The sequence below is a fragment of the Artemia sp. Qi Xiang Cuo genome, chromosome 11 (assembly GCF_049724085.1).
Source record: "Artemia sp. Qi Xiang Cuo chromosome 11, ASM4972408v1, whole genome shotgun sequence".
Taxonomy (NCBI): Eukaryota; Metazoa; Arthropoda; class Branchiopoda; order Anostraca; family Artemiidae; genus Artemia; species Artemia sp. Qi Xiang Cuo.
This window is the reverse complement of record NC_142804.1, coordinates 11,509,801-11,528,375: the sequence shown is the minus strand read 5'-3', so window position 1 is coordinate 11,528,375 and position 18,575 is coordinate 11,509,801. Positions and strand designations below refer to the sequence as shown.

Below are 18,575 nucleotides of genomic sequence, written 5' to 3'. Positions count from 1 at the left end.
CTAGACCGCGTAATTTTAAAATATTGTACTGGCACGTTAACAAATTGAGAGGGAGCAGTTGATCCGGACTATGCCCAGGTAAAGATATGAATGGGGTCAAAATTAGCGATAAGGAAAAAAATAAAGAGAGATGGGCTGAATATATTGAGAATTTTCTCAACCGAGAATTGCAGAAAAAAATATTAAGGAAAAAGAAAATGTTTGTTATACCTTGGATGTGAAGGAAGATTTGTTTTGCGAGGAGGAGTTAGCAACAGTACTAAAAGGATTAAAGAACATTAAGGCTCTAGGTGCTGATTGGGTGATGAATGAGTTTCATAAATATGCCGGCTCTGAGGTTAGAAATAAGTTACTGAAGATTATGAATATGATTTTTGAAAAGGGGAAGTACCTAACAATTTTAGGAAAACCTTGATTAAGCCACTTTATAAGAAAGGTGATAAAATTGAGTTTGGTAATTGTTAAGGCATTATTCTGGTTTCTGTAGGTAGTAAATTACCCCTCAAAATTTTGATTAGATGTGTTTGGGAAAATGGAGGGCGTGGAGGGGTTTTATTTGCCTTCCAATCGCTTTTGACTCTTAAAAAGGGCACTTTAGCCATTTCAATTTTAATCGAATGACCCCTTTTTGAAACTTCTACGACATCGCGTTCTATAGAAACCTTATACCCCCCTGGGCATGACTTGCAATCCTTGCCCTGTGGGCTGTGGGGGGGGATTGTCAACCTCAAAGAACTAATTAACAGAACTTAAAACTAAGCTGAACAAAATGGAAATCTCAAAATTTTGATTGGATGTGTTAGGGAAAAGGTGAGAGAGAGAGTGGAGATAGTTACCCTCCAGTAACTTTAGACTTTTAAAAAAGGCGCTAGCCGTTTGTATTTTCAAGGCTGTGGAGGAGTGTCTTCCTTAAAAACATAATTTCCATCTGGAAATCAACTAAACTGAACAAAATGGCTTATATCAATATTTTAATTGGATATATTTCGGGAAAAGATGGGCATGAAAAGGGTGTTAGTTGCTTTCCAATTACATTTGACTATTAAAAAGGGCACAAGACACCCAATATGAAATTGAATGAGCCCTTTTTCATGTTTTTGCGACAAATTTTTCGATACTAAGAGCCCTGTTCTAAAGAAAAAACAATAATAAATGATAATTTGTGCCAACATTGTTCTTATATGCCCTTAGGGCATAACTTAAAACTCTTGCCCCGAGTATTGTGGGGGAATGTCTTCCTCAAAAATATATTTTCTATCTGGAAATGACTATGCTGAACAAAATGGCTGTTGCAAAATTTTGATTGGATGTGTTTGGAGGAATGGTAGGTGTTGAGGGAGGGGGAGGGGGCTAGTTACCCTCCAATCTTTTTGACTATTAAAAAGGACACTAACCCTTTGAATTTCCAATATAATGAGCCTTTTTTGAAGTTTTTACCACAACACCTTCTATAAAACCTTATATCCACAGGGTAAAACTTAAAACCCTTGCCCTTAAGGATTGGGGGGATTGTCCCCACTTAAAAAACTTATTACTATCTGGTAATCACATATGCTAATCAAAATGGCTATCTCAAAATTTTGATTGGATATGTTTCGGGAAATGGGGGGGTGTGGAAAGGGTGTTAGTTGCCTTACAATCCCTTTTGACTGTTGAAAAGGCCACAAGCCATTCTAATTTCTAATTGAATGAGACTTTTTCAAAGTTTCTACGGCAACTTCTTCTATACGAAGTGCCCTGCTGTAAAGAAAAAAAATAATAAATGATACACCTTGTCAACATCGTTATTATGTGCCTTCAGTGCGTGAATTAAACCCTTGCCCTGAGGGTGTTGGGGGAGTATCCTCCTCAAAAGCATATTTTCTATCTGGGAATCAACTACGTTGAACAAAATGGCTATCTAAAAATTTGTATAGGATTTTGGAGGACTGATGGGCATGGGGGAGGGTAGTGGCCCTCCTATCATTTTCAACTATTAAAAACAGCACCAGCTACTCCAATTTCAAATCAAATGAGTCCTTTTCGAAGTTTATATGACAGCTACTTCGACACGAAGTACCCGGGTACGGAGGGAAAAAAAACATTGTGCCCACATCATTCTTTACTTAGTCAGCACTATCGCACCGCCTGTGATACAACAAAGTATGAGTATATTATTAATTACTTTATCATACTCAGACAACAGAGGTCATACCTGATTCTGATTCTCCCCAACCACTCACTGTGAGCATTGAGCCGTAGAGAACGGAACTGGCATTTTCAAATGGTAGGCATACGGCACCAATTCCATTATCGTATCTAATGACTTCGGTTAACCGGACAAGGGCCATATCAATACCCGCTGGATGTTCCTGTAAAAATATTTCATTATTATCAGTAGTCAGTCCTACTACCAGTACTAAAAAATTTTAGTAGCATCAAGGGTTATATGAAATGGGAAAAACAGAATAAGAGTTATAGACAATTCAAAAAGCCCACTAAGACGAAATTCCTAAACAAGACCAAATGGCAGAAAATATCCAGAACAAATGAGGGAAAATAAAAAGCACTCTAGACACATACAAAAAGAAGTTTCAAAAATCCAAGGTTAAAATAAAATAAAATGAAAAACATTAATGAATAACTCTTTTCATAAGATAAAAAACAAGCATTTTGATCAGACTCAAGTGATTTTAATCAGTGGCAAAACTATAGCATTACCAATAGTAAAAGCCATAGGGTCCCAATGTTTTATTATTATTATATTTTTCCCCAGAGGCACTTCATATGGAAGGGGTTGTCATGTAAATTTCTAAGAGGATCATGTGATTGGAAATTGAAAGTTCTAGTGCCTTTTTTAAGAGTCAAGAGTGATGTTATAGCCTCCCCCCCTCTCACACGGAGTTCTCCCCAGATACAGCCAAATAAAAAATTTTAGGTAGCCATTTTGTCATGACAAAGGTCATACAACAAAAAATCTGGGGCCGACACAAGCCCCAAGAGCGTAGGGGCAGGCATTTTAAGTTTTGTTTCGGGGGCAGAAATGGTTCTTATAGAAGGGATGCTCGTAAAAACCTTAGAGAGGGCTCATTTGATTGGAAATAAAAAAGTTCTAATTGACTTTTTTTAGAATCAAAAGAGATCGTAAGGTTACTAGGCCTTCCCCTCACGTTTTCCCCTTAATTTATAAATTTTGAGATAGCCATTTTCTTAAAATTAGTTTAGAGTTCAGGTAATAAAAACTCTGGTGCTGACGCCACCCCAATTTGTCCCTAATTGAATATGATATTAATTTTGAGACAGCCATTTCGTTAAAAATAGCTTAGAGTTCAAATAACAAAAACTCTGGTATTGACAAGGCAGGCGTTGTAAGTTATGCCCTGGGGGCGTATATTTTTCTTATGTAAGGGATGCTCTTATAAACCTTATAGATTGGTCATTTGATTGGAAATTGAAAGCTGTAGTTCAGTTTTAAAGAGCCAAAAGAGATCGGAGGCCAAACAGCCTCTCCCCCTTCACGCTTTTCCCCCACACACATCAAATTAAAATTTTGTGATTTCCATTATGTCAAAATATTTAGAAGATTAAACAACAGTTCTGGTGTAGACACTACTCCCTGAACCAGGGAGCAGGCGTGAAAAGTTATGCCCAGGGGAAATGTATGGTTTTCATGGATAAGATACATGTATATACTTCAGAGAGGGCTAATTTGTTTGGAAAGTGAAAGTTCTTTTTCACTTGTTAAACTTGAAAAGAGATTAGAGGGTACCTAGATCTCCACATCCTTTTTTCCCAGATGCATCAGGTAAAAATTTGAGATAGACATTTTGTCCAAAATAGTTAAGAGGTCAGATAACAAAATTCCAGCGTCGGAACCCACTAGATCCCAGGGACAGTCGTTTTTTAATTATGCCCGAGGACATGTATGGCTCTTATGGAATGGATGCCCGTATAAGCTTCAGAGAAGGCTCATTTAATTGAATCTTGAGGGTTCTAGTTCACTTTTTAAGAATAAAAAGATATCAAAGGGCAAGTAGTCTTTGGATCTAGTTGCTAAGGCCAACTAACCTATAGTAAAGGCCATAAGGCTTCAATGCTTTATTATTATTAATTTAAAAACCTTCACATAAAAAGAATTTTCCTATGAAAAGTAAACAGCCGAAATTGAACTAAGGACCAACATGAATTAATTCGTATTATAGTTAAAACTCAAAAAGACTAGAAATTGCTGTTAAAGAATAAACAAAGTCCCAAATGTTCAGAAATTAAAATTGACTATCTAACAAACGTACAGATAACCAGCGCAAACGTAAATGAATGAATAAATCTTATATACCTTCAAGATATTTTTTTAATTATTTTTTCCAGAGGTACATCATGTCCAAAGGGTGGTGATATAAGCTTCGGAGGGGCTTCTTAAATTATAATTAATAATTTCTAGTACCCTATTTAGAAGTCAAATTTAATTGAAGTGCACCAAGTCCACCCCCCCCCCTTTTAAGCCCTCTCTTACTCAAATGCAGCCAAACAGAATTTTCAGATCGCCATTATGTCCAAAATAGTCAAAAGCTGAGGTAATTAAAATAATTTTGCCCAAGAGGTTGACAAAATCTCTCACTGCCTCCAGGGCAAGGGCTGTAAGTTATGCAAGTTATCCAATGTTCCTTACTAATGTTTTTGTCAAATGGGTAGTCTTATGAACTTTGGAAAAGGCTCATTTGATTTAAATTGAAAGTTTTACCCTCTGTTTTAAAATGCAAGAATAAACGGACAGTAAGTAGCAGCCCCAAACACACCTTTTTTCTAAATGCTTCCGATCAAAATTTTGAGCTAGTCATTTTGTCCAAAGTTGTCCAAATGACAGCTATAGTTTCAGGTTTGAATCCCCTAAAACCCATGAGGAAAGAGCTGTAAGTTATACCAACAGACCATCCTTAACAAAAAAAAAGTTCTATTGAAAAGTATGGTCATATTCAGCCGGAAATTGAAATTAATTATGCCGCTTTTCAGAATGATCAATGATCGAACAGTAAAGAGCACTCCCCACTTGTGCTTTCCCCCCCAAATCAATCTTACCAAATTTTTTCAATATGCTCTTTTGTTCAAAATAGACCAACATTCAAATCACTTTATTTTAGAGGTTAAGAAATCCACCCTGGCCCCAAGGGCAAAACTTGGTACTTTTGTAATTTTTCTTTTGTTAGAATATAAGCTTTTTTGTGGAAGAGGTGGTCGTAAAAACCTTAGAAGGGGCTAAGTTAATTGGAGATAGAAACTTCTAGTTTTTTTAAGAGGCAAAAGTGATCAATAGACAACAAGCCCACACTCCACTTTTTCAAAGGGCACTCGGGCAAAATTTTTAGGTTGCCGTTTTGTTCAAAAAAAGTTCAAAGGCCAAAAAAACTAAAGTTGAACCCTCCATCCCTACCCCAGGGAAATTGCTCTGAGCTACGAAACTTGCTTATTGTTACTTCGGACCTTGATTTACCTCAATACTTCGATTTAGTGATTAACGTGGCGATTCAATTTACGGTACAAGGGCTGTAAGTTAGGCCAGTTGCTTACTGTTGCTTTGATATCTTGTTTACTTTCAAGCTTTTACGTTTTTTACTGTAGTATTTTAACTTTGATGCTAGTTTTTATATTTTGAGGAACATTTGATGTTGAAAACGAAAACTTTAATTTTGAAATAAGGAAATTTAAAAAACTTGGAACTTTTTGCAATCAAAATCGAACAAACATTAAAGTAGATATCTATGTTATATTTCCATGACTTCCCTAGGAAGCACTGAACCGTGTCAAGGCAAGGGCCAACGAGCTCTTTGAAAGCCAGGCGGCTTTTAGAAACCTCAGACCTCTACCTAAGGCCAGGTGATCGTGAATGTTACTAGCTTAACTGGTGGAATGGATATGACCTTCACCTGATGATTGGTGCGATCGATTTATTTGACCATGATAGATTTGAGGTTTACTGATCCCTGAACAAAACCCGAACCAGGTGAATTTACTTTCTTGGTGCTATTACGAGACAGATTTTGTAACTATCTAAGACAAAAAGTTCGATGAAGAGAAACCCAGTGGAGAGGGGATCATGAATGAGACAACACCCATAGCGGGTACACTATTGGAGAAACTGCAAAAAGTTATATACATTTTCAACAATGAGACGATAGTCCTTAGTCATTCGTGACCCATCCTCCAAACACCTAAAGGACCTTAACCCTCCAGTTTTGAACCCTCCCAAATTTTTGACCCTCTCCCCACACCATTTTCTTATAATTTCTTTCAAACTGTATTTTTTTTTACCTTTTTAGACTTTGGTTTACATGTCTTAGAATTACATAAAATATGCTTATGACCTAAGAAACACAAATTTAATATTTTTGAAATACAAAATGAGAATGATGTAGACATATTAGACGTGACATTTACTATTAGAAAAATATTGTTTGTAGTAACAGTTTTTCCTTTTTTTTCTGACTTGGATTTTTTTTGGAATGGGAAAGCTATTTAACTTTTTATTTTTTTATTTGGCTATATCAATGGTACTCTTTGGTTTCTCATAAACACTACGCAACTTTCCCGTGGTACTCTGTTATTAAGCTGAAGAAAGGAAGAGAATGAATAGCTCCGATGACAGACGGCAACCTTGAAGCACTCCAGTAGAGTTTTGAAACTCTCGGTAAGTCCTTCTCCAGTCTTGGCACGGGTTTTGAACTTTCTATTCATGTCTTTGATAAGCAAGATCAAATTGGATGGGATGCTAATGTGAAGATGGATGTGCCATAAACATTCTCTTCATACGACATTGATAGCTTGTTTAAATTCTATGAAAAAAGTGGTAGATGGTGCAGCCAACTTCGCTATACTTTTCCACGATAAATACTTTTCCAACTTCGCTATACTTTTCAATTGTCGAGCTATTAGGTTGGAAGCCGGCTTGGTTTTCCAGGATGACGATTGATGAAATGGCTCACATGCGCCGTAGCTTGACTCTTGTGAGGATTTTTGCGGCATGGCTGGCAAGACTTATTGGCTTGTAGTTGTCGCCCCCTGCTTTAGAGCATTTTTTGTAGAGGGATATAGTGGCTTCGCACCAGAGTGAAGGGAAACGACCATTTTCCCAAGCACCTGTGGCAATTTTGTGGCAAAGGTCAAGGAGCGGTACAGAGTTTACTTTGAGTAGTTGAAGCTGGACTCCATTGGGGCCGGTAGCTTTGTTTGTTCTCAAGTGTCTGATAGCTATTTCTATTCCAGAACGAAGAGAGGGAGGATCCGTGGGTGCCTTGGATGTCTAGCAAACCGACCAACTAGCCTACTCAAAGACTTAGCTATGCCGTTGTTCTTTAGAACATGCCTGTTAGTTTTAACACTCCTACTGCGCGAAAGAAAATTATTGACACCTTATATCCCAGTGGTGATGATATACATGAGTCTTGCCAATCAAAAAATTATTGAAAATTAGCTTTATAATCAAAGAAAACAACAGATGCAGTTTTCACTTCGTTGATCAATAACTGTCGGGGGTTTTCAGCATCTATAACAAGCCTACTGCACGAGCTATAGCTCAAGTGGAAACACGTGCTCTAACGTACGCTGTTCTATAAATAAGTCAACAAAGTCTGATATGAAATCCGGTGTTTCTCAAACTTCATAAACCGTGTGTCTTGGAACATAAACGGCAACTTTGCTGACCGATCTTTAATAATAGCTGATGCTGAAAACCAGAAATATTGTAAGTTTTCAAGAGCACTTTACCCTTCGACTGTCTGTGAATCAGTTAGACATCTTTCAGTCTCATTTGATCCATGCTGTTCCTGCTGAGCGTAAGAAGGCCCTTGGCCAACCCTCTAGTGGACATGTAACTTTTGTTTGAAGAAATATTAGGTCAAAGATTTTAATCTCAACGCAAAATATCCTTGTAGTGCAAATCGGTTGGAATCTAGTAATTATTGACGTGTATCTGCCAACACATTATCGGAATAACCATTCAGATTAGCTTTTTGCCAGAAGTATCGCTAAACTATCAGAGTGCCTTCTCCCTGCTCCCTACAGTTATATTAGGTGATTTTAATTGCTTATTTAATGATAATGTTAACTAGATTGATAGTATTGTTCAGGAAAATATTTTACGGTTTACTTTATGACTCTATAAAACGGATTCCGTCCTTTGTAATCACGTATGTGACAGCATTATACAAAAAATAAACGTTCCGTACCATCTACTAACACAACTCATACCTAGACGAGAAAACGAAGCGCGAACTCAGCAAGACACTTACACTGCTCGGTTATCATATGCACTTTGTCTGGCTGAGAAAACGGCACTGTCAAAACTACAATGTAAACTAGAACACAAGCCAAGGGGTGGTCAGAAAATGCGGCTTTAGTTGACGCATCTGATATGGCTAAATTATGGTTCTCTGTATGGCAAAATTGCGGATTTTCACGAACCAGAATAGTGAATAAAATCCGGCTTCACACCAAACTTAAGTTTACCAAAGAGCTAGAGTCATCGCGCAGAAATTATTTGTCATCGAAAATTGTTGTGCGAAACCCAAATAATATCTGGAGGTCCATGCAAGATAAAAAAAAACCCACCTACATCATCAATCCCCTTCGAGTCTTTGAAAGTATACTATAAACAAAAGTTTTCACTCCCGTGTCCCGAAAAAAAACACAAAACTCAAATATTATCTCAATAACCAACTATCACATGCAAGTTGCACTGATCGTATTGTTCAGTTTCTGACATTTGGAACACCCTGGGTTGTCTTAAAAAAAGAGAACGCAAGGTATTGAAAAAGTTTATGCTGTCCGCCCACAGAACCCGTCGTTTCTGCTTATTGAAAATTTAACCCTCTTAGGCTTGATAAATTTTGCACAAGGTGTTGTTCCTAGTAGGTTCTGCGTTAAAAGTCTTACAACGGTATCAAAAAGGGAAAGCCTCCTGAGGAATGCACATCATTTCAACAAATAATAGTATCTACCAACTTTTGCTAGATATTCGATATTTTTATTATTGAGGAAACTAATATGAAATGCTACACACCGCCTTTCCAGTTTGGTTTTCAGCCTGGCCTTGGATGTGGACATGCTTTCATTGCGGTGCATTTAGTACTATTGGGTGCCAAAAATTCTAGCAAATCTGTCGCTCTCGACATGTATGATATACGACAAACTTTTGACTCATTAATACACGAACAGATTGTACTTGAAATGGCAAAGCACAGCGTCCAATATGACACACACTTACCCCTGAAAGATCTATCTGATAACCTCCAGGCCAACTGCTCCTTCTCTAGTTTTTAATAATAGCGTGATTCCTGCACATGAAAATTATCCAAAATATTGTATATCTAAAAGTATGGATTTTTCCCTAGTTTGCTTTGCTGATGACTTATTAAACATTGCCCTTACACATGGAACAATTGAAGAAAATGTTAAAATTTTCGAAAGAGTATGCAGCTATTGGTCTTGAATTGGCGGCTTCGAAATTGACAGTGCTGTTGTTCAACTGGCCTGAAATTCTGAAGTACATATCCATCACGCTCGGAAATAGTAACATAGCAACAGCTCACTATATTACATGCTTAGAGTTACCCATTGGCTAGAAACGAAAGCACAAAAGAGCACACAACGAGCTTTGCATATAAGAAAATGGTAGCGAAAAAATTCAGCTTTAACCAAATAGTCCTAGCAAGGCTCTACAACGCATTGGTCCTACCTCACTTTTTGTACCTTAGCCCCTTCTGGCAAGCTTTCCCACAAACTATGAAGTACAAATGACGGTCGGTATCCTTTAAACTCGCAAAATACCTACTAAGGTTTCCACTCTGAACTCGCAACACTTACTTGATCGGAAAATACAAAATAGCTGAGCCAAAGCTCACAATAGAAATAAAATCAAACAAATTACCAATCATAAAACTACCATTAATCAGCATTGACAAATAAATAGAGCTCAAAACGAGCAGAAATTACAATAAATAACTACGTTAAACAAAATGTATCTGGAAGCATCAGGGAAAAGGTGGGCGTGAAAGGGGCGTTAATTGCTCTCCAGTCACTTTCAACTATTACAAAAGGCACTAGCTCTTTCAATTTCCAATCAAATGAGCCCTTTTGAAGTTTCTTCGACAAAACTTTCAATAAAAACTTGTATGCCCCGAGTGCATAACTTACAACCCTTGTCGTGAGGGCTGAGGGGGGGGGGGTAATCCTCAAAGACCTAATTTCCAGAATTTTCTGCAAGGTTGAACAAAATGGCTATCTGAAAATTTTAATTGGATGTGTTTGGGGGAATGGTGGGCGTGAGGGGGGAGTTAGTTACCTTCCAGTCACTTTCAACTATTAAAAAAGCAACTAGCCCTCTGAAGTTGCCATTGAATGATTCTCTTTTGAGGTTTTTAAACAACTCTATGTATAAAAGTATTATATGCCCCCGGGGCAAACTAAAAACTTTTCCCTGGAGGCTCTGGAGGTTTGCCATCCTTAAACACATAATTTCCAGAAATATCAATTTCTTTGAACAAAATAGTTATTTATAAACTTTGATTGAAAGTGTTTGGGGAATGGTGGGCGTGAGAGGGGGATTAATTACACGCCACTAACTTTCGAGTATTAAAACAGCAGTTTAAATTTCCAAACAAATGAGCCCTTTTTGAAATTGTACAACATTTTTCTATGTAAACCTTACAAGCCCCAGGCCCTAACTGACAGCCCTTGCATTGAGGGCTCTGATGAGGTTATCAAAAATACCAAAAAAGAGACCTAAAAGACCAAATTTCCAGAACTTTTGACTACCTTGAACAAAATGGATATCTCAAAATATGCATTGGATATGTCTGGTGAAATGGTGAGCATGAATGGGGGGCTAGTCATCCTTCAATTCTTTTTCACTATTAAAAGTGTTCTAATCAAAGGTACAATTTCCTGAACTTTAAACTGCGTGGAACAAAATGCCTATCTCAGTTTTGATTGGATGTTGATGGGTAAATGATGAGTTTGGAAGGGGTGTTATTAGCCTTATAATCACCTTCAACTATTAAAACGGTCACTAGCCAAACGGTCATCAATCGAATGAGCAGTTTTTAATCCTTTCCTGGAGAGCTACGAGGTGTTGTCATCCTCAGAGACCTAATTTCCAGGAATTTCAACTATGTTGAACAAAGTGGCTATCTTAAAATTTCGATTAGACGTTTATTGGGAAAACGGTGGGCGTGAGAGGGGAGTTAGTTGCCTTTCAATCAATTTCAACTATTGAAAAGGGCACTAGCCCTTTGAATTTTCAATCAAATGAGCCTTTTTTGAAGTTTCTACGACAACGCTTTCTATAAAAAAAACTTCATATGCCCCTAGGGCATAATTTAAACCCTTGCTTTGAGGGCTGAGGGGGGAGTTTCCTCCAGATAAAATACCTTCCAACTGGAATTCAACGACGCTGAACAAAACTGCTATATAAAAATGTTGACTGGATGTGTTTGGGGAAAAGGTTGGTGAAAGAGGAGGGTTAGTTGTGCTCAAATCACATTCAACTGTTAAAAAGGGCACTTTTTTGAAAAGAGAATATTCCATATCATTCTAAAACATGTAATGAAGTGAAAAAATTTTATATTAAAAGAATAAATAAAAAGTAAAAGTTTAAGAAAATTAAACAAAAACCTAACCTAACCTACAATGACTATCAAAGATTAAATGAAACCCAAAACAAGAAGAAATTAAAAAAGTAATCATAGCAAAAATACACAACAAGAAATAATATAAATGAATAAAAAAAATTTAAGCGAGTAAAGTGTGTATTTAATATGGAAGTTAAGCTTCAAAAAAAAAAAACAAAAGTAAAACTACTGAATTATAAATGAAGCCCAAAATGAACAAAAATTAAATAAACAATCAATGGAAACAAACATACAATAGATAATAATATTAATGAATACATAAATCTTAAAACGAGCTAAATTTGATTTGAATTGTCGAATTAAGCTTAAAAAAAATAACTACAAACCAGAGATTGGATATCGCCTCCTTCTCTCACGGTAAAACAGAAATTAAATAAACACCGCATTATTGGCGCTTTACTGAAAACAAAATATAATAACAATATTTTCTTTTGTGCTTAGTATATTAAAAATAAATATTAAAACTACATTACAATTTTAAACCAATGAGTTTCAGCAAATAATCAAATTTGACATCAAATATTACGTTTAATTTGTAAGTTCATTCTGAGATCTTTCAAGACGAATTTAGTTTCACTACTAACAACAGTTTAGATACTGCCCCCTCCCTTTACACCAAAACTTAAAGACAACTTCGTCATTGGCACTTCAATGAAAACAAGTTATATTACAAATATCTTCTTTTCCAGCTGTTACAGCAATGAAAATGAAAATAAAATTACCATGATATAAAATCTTGAACTTAAGGATGTTTAAACAATCAATATAATTAACTATCAGTTGTTCAATTTGATTTTGGTCATACTTTCCAACACCCCTGTCTTTACCCTTGTACATCATTGATAGTCATTCTGTTTTGGCTATTATTGATTTTGATCCCTCGTATTTTCTTTTATTTAACTAGTTTATTAGTGGCATATTGAACAAATAAGATAACAGGCGTTTGTATTCTTGATAGAATTATGTAGTTCTATTGACAAATACTCATTTTAATTGTAGAGGTATTATTTAATATCCCAGCAAAAAGATATAACAGCGAGTTTTACAGTTATTGGAAGAGACTACTCAGACACGAAAAATATAAATTAACTTAGAGAGGGTTAAAGGCCAAGACAAATATATTTTAAATGAATATATCCGACTAACTACCTTTGCAAAAATACCATCTAAATTGTATGAATGCTTCACCGCAGACTGGCCTAAGTAAACAATCCTTGAAGTTAGTAATGAGCAACAATTCAGAAACATGAAAGGCTTATCATCATCACATTACATGGTCAGTCTTCTCGATAATGTATATGAACTACTTGATTAGCCAGATAGCTCTCTGAATCTTCTTTTAATTGACCTCCAAAAGGATTTTGATCTTGTTACTCATACTAAGGGACGCGTTCGTCTTCTACCGAATTGAAGCTACTGCTACAAACATGATTTAGAAGTTTTTCTGTACTGAAGTAGGGTGAATCGGGGAAAGTCCGACACCTTAACATGTTTTTTTTTGTTAAATTGACTCTCAAGATTTTTTTTTATGAGTATCTCATATCATCTTCTATCAAACTTTTTTTTACAACAATTTTCCATATTATTCACTTTCTGATTTTCCCATATACTGTGCTTGTAACCCATCACCAGGTCTCAAAGTTGGTGTAGCCTGCTATGTTGGACTTACCCCAGCTTTGGGGGAAGTGCAACATATCCTCCTAGCTTTTTTCAACAATATGTCAAAAATGATATGACTTCACCATCTTATAGGGCATCAAGGAATCACTATAAGTCCATAAGCAAACAATTTTTATGTCAAACTGACTGGCATCAAAAGGCCAGACCATACTTTTTTCTGCTGCTGTGGGGTAACTCCGACAGTGTCGGACTTACCCAACAAATAAACGTTACAAGTATCATGGCCGAGGTGCACAAATCACTGAATGTAAATGATTGCTTGTATTTTAAAAAAGAAAAACATATCACACAAATTATGGTTTGACTTCAGATAAAAAAAGTTACTAATATATGTTGTAGCTTACGTGTATGGGCATAAAACAAAGATCTACTGACACTTGCCAGTAACTGCCTTGTGCGATACAATAACCTGACGGATGTGGGGTATTTCAAATGGTCCGGTTCCCACTAAGTTTACTTGTCCTGCAAAAATGTATTTGTCATCCACAGTATCGATATCGTCTTTCTTTGGCCAATTGAAAGAGTAGGTGGCAAGGCTCAAGAAGTGAAGAAACTTGAGCTTAACTTTTCCCTCGTCAGGAAAGTCTAGAACCCTTCCTATGTACCAACCTTGTTCGTCATTCCTGGCATCGTATCTAACTGCATAGTACTCATTTAGCTTGGGAACAATCTTTTGCTTATTGGGTGTCTCCTTGTCATCACTGTCACTTTCTTGAATAGTATCTTGAATACTCTGCTCATCCTCATCAGAGCCAAGTTCAAGGCTGATGTCTGATTCGGTATCACCCATATCTCTATTGGCTTCCCTCTTAGGAAGAATTTTTTTTTTCGATTTTATACCCTTCCCATCTGAACTTTTCTTCTTCCCTTTGCCTTTTGCTTTCAGATTTTCTTCCCTCTTAAGCACCTCTAGATGCTCTTTTGATGTTATCACTTCTGCCTCTCTTGCAATTTTCGTCCATTTTTCTATTCCTGAAACTGATGGTAGGTCGGGCCGCTTGATTGAGTCAAGAAGAATCTCTTCAAAAGTTTTTGATTGGTTGCCAAGCAACTTCCTTAGACTAATGGTAACAGAAAAGGTAATTTTTTCTAGTTAAGTGTTGATGGTGGTTGTGACTTTAGATGTGCCTGAATTTTCCTCTTGCTCCTTTTTCATTTGTGCATAGCGTCTCAACTTGGTGGGTTCAAACTTTGTCTGGTCAATTACGGATGGGTTTACTCTCATTGGAACACTCAGATCAAAGATTCCAGTTGCTTTGAACAACTTTTTGATCAGACTAGGAGTGAGATAGGTATCCCATACCTTTGATAAGAGACATACAAAATCCTTCTTCGACAGAATGTTGCCAGGGTGCTCCCTCTGCCATTTCGAGAGATTCTGATCATAAGACGTTTTCATTCCCTTGAAAACCACTTTATCGAGAGGTTGAAGCATGTGGGATGCATGTGGAGGTAGCTTGAGAATTGTCACGTTATTTTCGTTTGCAAGTTTTGCAAGAGCAAGAGAAAGATGTGAGCCATGTCCATCTAAGATGAGAAGTGCCTTTCCCTTTACATGAGGAAGAAACTGGAATTCAAACCAGTTCATAAAGAGATCAGACGTCATCCACCCTTTATTGGTAGATGAGTAAGATGCACCAGGGTAAGCTCCATCTACAGGTATCCACGAGGTCCAGGTATTCTTTGCAGAGAAAACAATTAAAGGTGGGAGTTTTTCTCCATTTGCACTGATACAAGCCAAGCAGTTGTATTTTCACGTCCATTACCACCTGTTCTACAAGTGGCTGGTGAGCCTTTGGCTCCAGCAACTTTTATGTTGCCAGGATCCCTGCAGAAAGATGCCTCATCCAAATTAAACCAGCATTGAGGCTTGTCAAGAATATCCATCGCTGTGGCAGTTTCATACAACAGCTCATAAAAACCATACATTATGAAGGGGTCAGATTGCTGCAAAAGTCTTTTGTTTTCTAACCTTTCTGGTTTCTTTAGTGAAATTTTGTTTCGGCACTTGAACCCCACCCACCAGTCATGACCAGGTTGGTTGTCCTTAAATCTTGTTTGAACTTTGTTCTTGATGAGATAGTCTTGGACTTGATCAAGAAATTCCTGCTTGCTGAGACCTATGCCCCTCTTTTCAAGTATTTGGAGACCCTGAGCCATATCCTTTACTATTTCAGCAGGAATTTCTTGGCCCCTCCCTCCACCAGAAACTGTTTTTTTTACTTGTGTCTTCTTCATAAGATGGTCATGCAAGGTAGTGCGCGGTATTTGAAATACTTTCGAAGCCTGTAGCATAGACATTCTCTTTGAAGATATCTCTGCTAGCACGTTTTGTAGCTGAGTTGCATCATATGTTCCTCCAACCCTGCGTTGTGTTTTCCGAACATAATTTCTAGGCACCTAGAAAAGAAAAAGGAATTATGAATGAATGGATGAATTTATTCGAAGGGGAATTATGAATGAATTGATGAATGTATTCAAAAATCTGTCACAAGCAGGTGTGCAAAAAATTCCAAAACTGCCAGTAGCAGAATTCCAAAAGCTGCCAACACTTTAGCAGCAAAATCTGTGTTTTGACAGCTTTTCTTTGAGCAAAAAGTATTTCTATAGGTAAAATTTGCAGAAAAGTAACAAATGTAACTTAGTATAGCTTGTGGTTAGAAATATCAATAGTTTTCTGAATCATATTTAATCATATTAAAGTACTGTCTCATATTTATTTTAATACTGCTAATGGTGTATAGTATTTTATATGTAAAAAGGGTATTTTCAGAAAAAATCTGCCAACAAATTTGATACATGCCAAGTAGCATTTCTATTTTGCTACACTTTTTGCACGGCAGGTCACAAGTAAAGGTTAAGACGAAAAAAATTACAAGGGAGAAAGATACACGAAAGCAGGCACAGAACTGCAATACATGAATGATCAACATAGCACTACTTTCCATTAAGTTAGTAAAGCCATCTAAGGATGGTTACTGGCTTCTGCCCTTATTATTTAAAGCTTAGAATCTGTTCTACCATTTAAAATATCGATCTTTGGTAACATGGGGTAAGTCCGACACCCCAGCCAAACTTCCCCCGTAGGGGGTAAGACCGACATGTCGGACTTCCCCCAGATGGGCTTTTTCGGGGGTAAGACCGACACCCCTCTTATCTGTTCAACTAATAACATTAGCCGGTTTTAAAAAATCAGGAAGATGCTCCTGGTCTTCTAGTTTCTAAGAAAGAAAAAAAAAATTCTCTATCTCTCTTACTTGATAATCTGCATAAGTTAAGGTAAAGTCACTTGCCTGTGTTCCTAAAAAAACGCCGTCCAAAAAATTTCAAAACCCTCTGAATAGAAGGCGTGCTAACTCTGCCGGAAGTTGATGGCACTGTTGCCTACTGCTACTATTATGGAAGAAAATATGAAAGCCTCCCACAGATACAATGAACCATAGACAAGTTGAAGGCCGGTATCGGACTTACCCCACTGTCGGACTTTCCCCGATTCACCCTACTTTTCTCTGTCATATTTGATTTTTTTTTAATTTGAATCACAAGACAACTTATTTATCATCTTTAGGCTTTATTATTTAGGCTTTATTTTTAGGCTTTATTATTATCATCTTATTATTTAGGCTTTATTATTATCATCTTTAGGCTTTATTATTTTTCGGTAGCCTTTTTATCTCTATTAAAATTTAATTATCTCTTGTTATCTCTTTTTTCTTTTCTGTTGAAATTTGAATCTATACAGGGTTATATACAATTTTTTTTTACCAGAGCATTGGTGTAATTGATTCTTACCACAATCCTGTCGATTCCAAATTCTTCCCTTGGTGTATGTGTTGGATTACTGATGTCGAATTCACCAAGTTGAATTCGCAAATCAGACACTTGTTCTCTAAAATATAAAAATGAAATCTAATATGATTAATGAAATAAGAGCTTTGGAAAATGTTAGAACTTTGATATTGAAATGGTGTCTTTAAATATTATAAAAAAGAAAATGAACATGATTTATTACGACACGTAAAAGGGGTACACATTTCCAAATATCGTCCTTCCTTTCCATACCAAATAGATAAAAGTTCTTAGAAGGATAGATCCTTTTATTAGACAACGAAAAAGAATGACAAAACTTTGCTGGTTTTGTTACGCACACCGTGACCTTTATTAAGACATAATGTTCAGGATTTGATCAGAAAGAGGATCTATTGATGACTTTATATATATATATATATATATATATATATATATATATATATATATATATATATATATATATATATATATATATATATATATATATATATATATATATATATCAAACCAGTGGTCTTAACATTTCGAGGTGGGAGGTTGGTTACTTGGATTCGAAACAGAGAGTTATACTTCTGCTGCCCAAAAGTAAAAAACTTGCTAGGCTACCATCACTATTCTTTTTTGCCCCCACTACATATTGTAGTTTAAAAAAGGCGTCAAATTTATCATTGTTTAATGTTTGTTTGTTTTTTGTTTCTATTGCACTAGTTTTTGTTTTCTGCTAATGGTAATCATAGTGAACCAGTGGTCCTGGAATTTTAGGAGGGTCTACATGGAGTTGAAACAGCAAGTTCTGCTTCTACCAGCAAAAAAGGAAATGTAGAAATAAACACAAAAAAAGAAAAATGTAAAAAAAAACTGAACGAACATGTTAAAAAACGTAAGAATAAAAGATAAGTAAACAATATACACGGAATACAGAAAAAAAGTAGAAAAAATAAGCCTATGAATAGCACAGGGACTATAGACAAAAATCAGAGAAAACTCAAGGATAAGAAAAACAAAATGAATATGGAGAACAGATAAATCTATTGCGTCAAATGACCATTTCAATTCATAATTTTTATTTTATAACGGACATGTGACCTAAGTCAAATTTTCTGTTGGAATACTCCATTGAAACAAATGATGAAACCACTGGATAAGATAACAAGAAATTAATTACTATCAACGGATCATGACTGTTCTTAACACGTGGCACGCTAGGCCCCATGCGACCTGTGGTCCCAGAGTCATAAAGATAAGATATTTTAGATAAGATATTAATTTCAAAAAATGACTATCACAAGCCCCGAAGGGCCGAATTCGCATTTCAGGGTCATATAATAAAAAAAAGACATAGAGATAGCACCACAACCAAAAAACTGGCTAAACAATGCCAAAAACAACAATATCAGAAAGGCAAAGCCATTCGTTAGTATAAAA

General features: G+C 36.3%; 1 protein-coding gene across 1 annotated transcript in view; it reads right to left on the bottom strand.

Annotated features, from left to right (window-relative positions):
* The window catches only part of LOC148946634 (transmembrane protease serine 5-like), a 123,266-nt gene that overhangs the window by 42,714 nt on the left and 61,977 nt on the right, over positions 1 to 18,575 (bottom strand). Inside the window, exons 4-5 of the mRNA XM_089096375.1 lie at positions 17,133 to 17,229; positions 2,195 to 2,351 (exon numbers count right to left, since the gene is read on the bottom strand). Of these exons, the coding sequence (XP_088952501.1) occupies positions 2,195 to 2,351; positions 17,133 to 17,229 (254 nt within the window). The remainder of the gene's footprint in view (positions 1 to 2,194; positions 2,352 to 17,132; positions 17,230 to 18,575) is intronic.